At 48.1% G+C, this 7,612-nt stretch overlaps 1 protein-coding gene across 1 annotated transcript in view; it reads right to left on the reverse strand.

Moving 5' to 3' along the window:
- Pcdh10 (protocadherin 10) overlaps nt 1-7,612 on the reverse strand; it is a 77,700-nt gene that overhangs the window by 51,617 nt on the left and 18,471 nt on the right. Inside the window, exons 5-7 of the mRNA XM_013029512.1 lie at nt 7,204-7,342; nt 4,801-4,867; nt 2,828-3,019 (exon numbers count right to left, since the gene is read on the reverse strand). Of these exons, the coding sequence (XP_012884966.1) occupies nt 2,828-3,019; nt 4,801-4,867; nt 7,204-7,342 (398 nt within the window). The remainder of the gene's footprint in view (nt 1-2,827; nt 3,020-4,800; nt 4,868-7,203; nt 7,343-7,612) is intronic.

A 7,612-nucleotide genomic window follows, 5' to 3' on the forward strand; every position in this document is an offset into this window, starting at 1 on the left:
CTGCAGCCGGCGGCCTGGGCCGCCCGAGGCGGGGGCTCTGGAGCAGGGGAGGGTGCGTGGGGGCCCCGCGGGCGGCGCGGTTTCCTGGCAGAGGTCTCAAGCCGGCAAGGCGCCCTCCAGGGACAGCCAGAGCGGTTGATAGCAGCCTGGGGTCGGCCCTGCTGGGACAGGAGCGCGGCCCCGGCCGTTGCGTTGCCCGAGGCCCCCACGCAGGACTCCCATGGGACCACTGGGTGACCCTGTAGGCGCACGCGGGGCCCGTGCCCCTGATACAGCACAGCACACGTATGCACACGTGTGCAAGTGTGCACGCACACACATGTACACATGCGCACGCAAGAGATACCCGAGCATGCTGCACTCACTGCACATGCAGCACACACGTGCACACATACATACCACGAGCACATACACACATACACATGCACACACAGGGTACACATGTATCCGCACACACATGCACATGACATGTGCATGCAAACACACATGCTCACAACAGACTATACAATGCACATGCAGCACACGTGTGCACACACGCATACACACAATGCACATGCACACATAGCATGAGCACATACACATACATGCCACACATATATACATACACGTTCACAGAGCATACACACATGCAACATACACTGTACACATGCACATGCAGCACACATGTGCATGAAGATGTGTGCATGCAACACGATGCATACATGCACTAGGAGCACATACACTAATACGTACACACACGCTTGCACATATGCATGTAACACGTGCACACCTGCATACATGCATCCAACACTGCACTCATGCATGTAGACATGCACATATACACACACATATGCACACGCAGACACAACTTTCTCCTACTCTTGGACCTGAGTGTAGTCCTTATCACCGTGCTCGGGATGTGAGCTCGTGAGCGCCGGCTTCTTGTGCTGTCTGCCTTCTCGGGAACTTCCTGGCCTGGGGACTGGGGGCAGAGACCTGCCAGGGAGCGGCCCTCCCCACCCCGCTCCCCAGCACACCCTGCTGCAGGCATAGGCCTGGTTTTAAGCCATTGGGAGGTAAGTTATAAATGTTGGCTTTGATTAACGTCATTTTCCATGGTGGGGTGGGTATGAGTTTCCCTGGGCTCAGCAAGGCTGGACTAGGGGGTCCCAGGACCCCAAGGTGTGTTACAAACCTTGTTGGGGTGCCTCTCTCAGCAAGGCTGGACTAGGGGGTCCCAGGACCCCAAGGTGTGTTACAAACCTCGTTGGGGTGCCTCTCTCTGTGTGTGTGTCTCTCTGTGTGTCTCTCTGTCTGTTTCTCTCTGTCTGTCTGTCTCTCTCTCTCTCCCCCCTGTGTGTTTTTGGAAAGGGCCAAAAGGAAAGTTGGCGCAGCCAGTCTTTGGAGGACTGCATGTTTGCAATGGCTTAAGGTGACCAGAAAGCAATTTGTTTCTAAATCCTCAGCCCACTGCAGTGTGCCCGGACAGAAAAGTGACTGATGAGTTTAAGGATTGGAGGGAAACTTAATTTCTCCCCAGGGACTGCTACGAGGGGGCTGAGGGCTGAGCCGCCTGGGCTCGGCTAGTTCTGGCTCAGAGGATGACCCCGGGCCCATCCTTCAGGGATAGCAGGAGGGAGGTTGGCCGGGCCCTAGGGGAGCCTCGGATCCATGCCAGGAGGTCGGAGAGTGGCGCATGGACTTCCTGACTGGTGGTGTAGTGTAATTGTCCCAGTTACTCTAGTCACACCACGCTTCCAACCCCTCAAAGAACAGCCCAGGTCCTGGCTTTACGACTGGGCCACCAAACACCCAGAGAACAGCCCGTCCTGGTCCAGGAATGGGCCTCCAAGCACGGGTCTTGAGACAGTGAGTGGAAACTTGCTTCTCCTTTGGTTTAGGCCTCCGGGAGCTTGCCTGGCTTTGCGGTGCCCTGTCTCTTCAGAGACCCGGCAGGGCCAGGGTTTTGTTAAACTCTAAACAGTGAATTAAAAGCCCTCTCTGGGCCGCCACAACCCCTCTAATAGAAAATGACAAATTGCACTTAAGCAGCACGTGAACAAGAAAACGATTTATGGATTTTTACAATGGCCTGGGCAAATGAAAGCGGCATGAATTATACATCGTAATGCTCGCGATATCATTTTCTAATAATACCGTTTCGCTTCAGATACGGGCCCTCCTCTTTTCTATAAGTGACTTTGATCAATAAGAGGCCCAGGAATGTTTTAAAATGAGGCAAAGTCCCCGGCCGGGCTGGGCACGGACGCTTCCTCACCCAGCGCTTCACGGACTGAGTCTTTTCTCCCTTGCAAGTTCCATGCTGCCACACGCCATTGTGGCAATGCGAATAAAGAGGTTAAAATTGCCCACCCCCCTTGTAGCAGAAGATCAAGACTGTCCTCTCGGAAGCAGCAAAGTCTGACTCCTCCCCGGGGCTCTTCACCTCGTCTTAGTTGTGTTGGCCTGACTTTTTCAGGACATGGTTGTACTCCACAGTGTATTAGAGCTGCACTTGGGTGAACAGAAAGGCTGTGCACCTTCGGTCTTTGGGAGGGCTTAGGAGAGGAGAACAGATTCATGGCTCTCTGTGTAAGATATTCAGGCGATGCTTATGGTTTGAATTAAAAAAAAAAAAGACAGTTCCCTGTGTCATGACAAGCGAGCGCCTCCGTCGTGTTCATTGAAGGATCTGCGCTTGTGGAGGTGTGCACCGTTCTGAGTGCCGTGCGCAGAGTTGAGCGTTCAACCTCAGGAAGCCTCCCTCCCCAGACAGCGGCCTCCGCTTCATACAAGGAAATCGACAGCAGACGACCACACAGCCACGGTGCTGCCGTGGCTCTATTACCAACCGGTCTGAGCGCAGGATTGCTGAAGGCAGTGGTGTGGTGAGGCCTGTGAATGAGAACCACAAGACACCACCTTGGAAAGGCCGCTGCTCTGCCTCCAGGGCCCAGTGGGATTTAGCGATGGGACCTGCGGTGCAGAAGATGTAGGTGCTGGGGCCCGTGGAGAACAAGTGCACAAAGACTTGCAAGTCCTGATAAAGTTCACATGAGTAATAGAGAAGTTGTCCAGGAAGAGCTCCCTTGCTCTCCTTCCCTGTTTCTCTTTCTCTCTTCTTCTCTTCCCCCTCTCCTCTTCTCTCCCTCTCATTCCCTTCTACCCTCTTTTCCTCTCTCTCCCCTCCCCTTCTCTCCTTGATCCTTCAGTGGTTTGACTTCTTGGTAGTGATACAAAGTCGGTATGGCCCTTGTGTTTGTAAGCAAGTATGAATGGTGCTCTTGGGGAATGCCCTTTGGTTTTATAGACAGAATGAGATTACCCAAGCTGTGATCCGGGTTCCAAGCCAGGCAGCTGTCGTCTACAGAGCCAACACATGATTGGGAATAGGCACTGAAGAACAAAATAGCGAAGGTGGCTTTAGAATGGCATTAGAGGGGAGGTGGGCTGCAGGAGGGAAGAAGAAGAAAGGAGACAATAGACAGTCGAGTTTTAAACTTGGAGACAGGTCAATAAAGGAATATGTTTATGCAATCATATTTACCTACTGTAAGTAAACTTTCCTAATACTTTGGAGTTAGTGAGTGACAGGAAAATTCACATTGCCTTTAGGACTATAATGAGTAATTTACAATATACTTAGAAGAACTCTGAGGTTAATTTATACATTCTGTTCCCATTTCCAGTGTCACTCAACTGTAGCAGAAGATAAAACAGAAACTTATAAAGACCAGAAACTTGAGGAAGAAGCAGAATTGGAATAAGCAGTTTCATTTCTCTAGATATTTGTGGTTGGGAAAACTTCTTTGAAAACATGGCAAAGATTTCGCAGCCTGTTAGCTAGCAATGATTTATCCACTTTGTGAGTAATTGTGAAACGCACACTAAGATGCTAGGTGGGGCCCATGGTAGAGTCTCAATAAACGTTGACTATCTGCAAGTCAGAATGGTTCCAGTGTGCCAAGCAAGGTTAAAGAAAAGCGTTCAATAGAAATCTGTTGAGAAACCATTGACTTGCTGTTCCCGCTGATCATAGTTCCTTTGTCCAGAACAAAGTATTTACTAAAAGGTATAAAAATAATATCACATTGTCCTTATGGTAAGGAAAACTAGAATATGATTCTGAAGGCTAGATGCAAATAGTAAATGAAACAGACAAAACTAATTAAATCTGAGCTACAAACCAGATAAATAAATATTGTACTTTTTGCATAATTACGTTGTTTGAATAGTTTATTTTTCTACCTAATTTAAAAGCTTTACTAGTTATTATACTTAACAAGATAAAGCTAATTGATAAACCATTTTTGATAGGAAGATAGTTCTTTGATTTAGTAGTGCTATTTTTTTTGTCTTTTCTTCCTGGTACCGAGGTTTGAAGTCAGAGCCTCATGCGGCTCAGCTCAGCTCAGCTGATGCTGCAACTCTTGAGCCATGCCTCCAACCCCGTTTTACTGTTGTTTAGAAGGCACGCCGTGGTGAGCTTTCCTGTCAGGAGTGATATCTTCTAGGCCTCAGCCTCCCAAGTAGCTGGGATTACAAGAATGAGCCACTAACACTACTTGGCAAAAATATGATTTCCTTCTATATATGTGAGAACATTTCAGGATTAAATTACAAAAAAACCCGCTTTAGTTTTCTTTCCTTTTCTTCCAATTCCTTTATAACTTCTTATGGTTTATTCTTTAATTCAAGCTGACTAGAGCTAAAAGTCTCAATTTTAAAAATAAATCTGGCAAACCCTTCATTACTGAAGACGGAGGGACTTGGTTAGCCTCTCCGGTGCTGAGCTTTGGATGTGTGTGGGGCAGCCCTGACCTGCATTCTCCTCAGCGTGGAGACAGGCTCTGGGGTGGACGGACGGGACACCAGCAGCCTGAATGCCCTGAAAGACAGTGGGATCAAAGGGAGTCATGGGGGGACTGCTACGGCTCCATCACCACGTTGATAAGGAATACGTCTTTATTCAGAGGCTTGGATAACTTACAATGATAGCAGAATGTTCTAGAACACAGGGACAGTGATTACCAAGCACTCGTAAACAGGTTTCCATATGGTGGTGAAATGATGCGCGTTGGTAGGAGAAATGAGCTGGGGAGAGAGATGAACCTGACTCGAAGTCACGAAGTCCCACGGCAGAGAACAGAAAAGCACGGCGTACCCTTCCCATGGGGGCTGGGACCCTCGCCCGCACCTGTTCCTTCAGCTCGCTGCCGTAAACCCGCTGTGGGCCCCTGTGGCATCTCTTCCTCCCTCCTGGTGTAGCCACTTGGAAGGTGGCGGCCGATGAAGGAGATTTTCAGCGCATTCATGACTGATGGTCTATTGGTCTAATAGCTCACACTCCGTCTGAGAGTTCTTACAGATCTGAACATCAGGGTGTGTCCAGGCGTACCTTTGAGAAAGTTGGTCGCTGCTGTCAATTCAGTAGTCAGGTGCCATGGGCAATTTGTCAGGACACGTTTCACTCCTTAGTCTCATGAGAGTAATAGACCAACCGGCTAACTACCTACCCAGCTACCTAATTTAGCCAGATCACCATGGCCAGCGGGGAACAGGCGGGAGATGGCTGCAATGTCTGCACATGTTCAATCGTGTGAGAGTTTTTGATGGAGTCTTGGTTTCCAGAAAATGGAGTGCTGGCTGCGTAGGACTTAGTGAATGTGTACGGGGAGCGTGACTTCTTTCTTTAAATCGTAGTCAGTGGTAAACGATATTCTGTGTTGTTCAGTTCAGTTCTACAAGCTATGGTGTTCGTAATCCGTACTTGTCTTTTCAATTTGGTTATTTCAAAGAAACTTCAACCTAGTGTGGAAAATAAGGCAGAGATGATCACACGTGTCTTACAGCCATCAGTCTCCCTTCCAACTAGTTAGAATCGAAAAAAAAAATCTCCTCACTTCTGCTCCAAGGAGACAGAGAATGTTACAGACAATAAAGTAGGCATCACATCCAGTGTTCTGAGTTGTTTGCCTTCACGGCGACCTCAGGATGGGAAGAATGAGCACCCAGGGTTAGCATGTTAACTGCTAAGCGCCAGCAGAGCTGGGAGAGGGCGCTCTGCTGAGCGGGAGTCCGGCCTTCCAAGCTGCCCACAGGGCCGTGAGAATTAAGATTGGTTCAAACGGTGTCTGCAACCGCAAACCCACGATCGCCGTGCCCCAGCTCTGCCTCTGCTTCCTCCCAGTGGAGAGGTCTCTGGTCCTGACACCACATTTCACCTTCTTTCCTCTTGGGACAGTGGATGGAGCAGCTCAGCATCTCCACTTCGGACCTTACAGACTCCTGGTGCTTGTGGTTTAGAGGGGATGATGCATCGAAATGCTTTCCTCTGCTCCTCAGCCAGTCATTATTATACACGAGCAGGGCTGAGCGCAGCCTCCTGTGAGTTCTTGTGTGCCGACAGTGTCTGGTTAGCTGGCAAGGATGGACAAGTTTAGGAGGAAATGTAAACAAAGCATGTGCCTGTGTGCAAGTGCTCTCTCTCTCTCTCTCTCCCTCTCTCTCTCTCCCCCTCCCTTCCTTCCTACCCCCCTCTCTCTCCATCCCTACCCTCCTCTCTCTCTTTCTCTCTCTCTCACACACATATACACACAAGCTTAGAAGAAGAGTCAATATACTTAAACTATGCTTTTGATATAAGAAAACATAAACAAAATCCGAGACACAGAATGAGTCATCAAAGTTAGATGATTGTAGAGCCTTGCTCGATTTCCGTGGAGAACTTGTTCACCCATTGTGGGTGAATTCCAGATAGGTTTGAGCCTTGTTTAAATACACAAAACCATAAGATAATTTGATGAGCATGCTATTGGGTGCTTTGGTCATGCCAGGTGTGAGTCGAGCAGTCTGACCTTGTGCCTTTCAGAGATAACTGTGAAAGCAAAGTGGAGCAAGAAAACCCAGAACCCCCAAACCACAGCTGTAGAAGGACCGCAGCCCACAGCAGCGAGGGACACCCGGCCGGTGGCCCTGGCAGGAGTGGAGGATGACCATGACCAGCACGGGAGGGACTCTGGGCTCCTCCAGCTCAGGTCCCGCTGCTGCTGGTGGGATTCTGGATAGGAAGTGTGAAGATGGAGACTTGTAAGTCCGCTTTGATGCCGGTGGGGAGAGGGAGGAGTGAAGGTGGTTATTCCTTCGGTATATTTTCACCAGGAGAAGTTATTAAAATCCTAGCGGTTATGTTGAGATGCTAGAAAAATCTAGCAAGAGTTTTACACACTTATGAGAAGCTCCATAATGAGCTCATTCTCATTGTCGATTGGAGATAAGTAAATGATTTCTTTGTTCTGGTATCTGTTATTACTAACATGTCGCTTGGCCTTGACAAGTTGTCTAATGGTTGTAAATGAACATACTTATTTAAAAAAAAATTTTAACAGAACTTCACACTTGGATTTCCTTAAAATGTTTTCTTTATTTTTTGTTTTAGAACATTTATTTTCTCCTGTTTGGTATATTTATTCTAGAATTTATATATGATATTATTTAATATTATATGTCGAAAAGGTCAGATAATGTGATGTCAGGAAAATGAACCGTTAGATGTGTATTTTAATGTTTTTTTCTTTCATGCATGTGTTTCTAACGTATTTATAAGATTATCTCTTTGTTGCTTTGTATGTCC

The sequence above is a fragment of the Dipodomys ordii genome, unplaced genomic scaffold, assembly GCF_000151885.1.
Source record: "Dipodomys ordii isolate 6190 unplaced genomic scaffold, Dord_2.0 Scaffold119, whole genome shotgun sequence".
NCBI lineage: Eukaryota > Metazoa > Chordata > Mammalia > Rodentia > Heteromyidae > Dipodomys > Dipodomys ordii.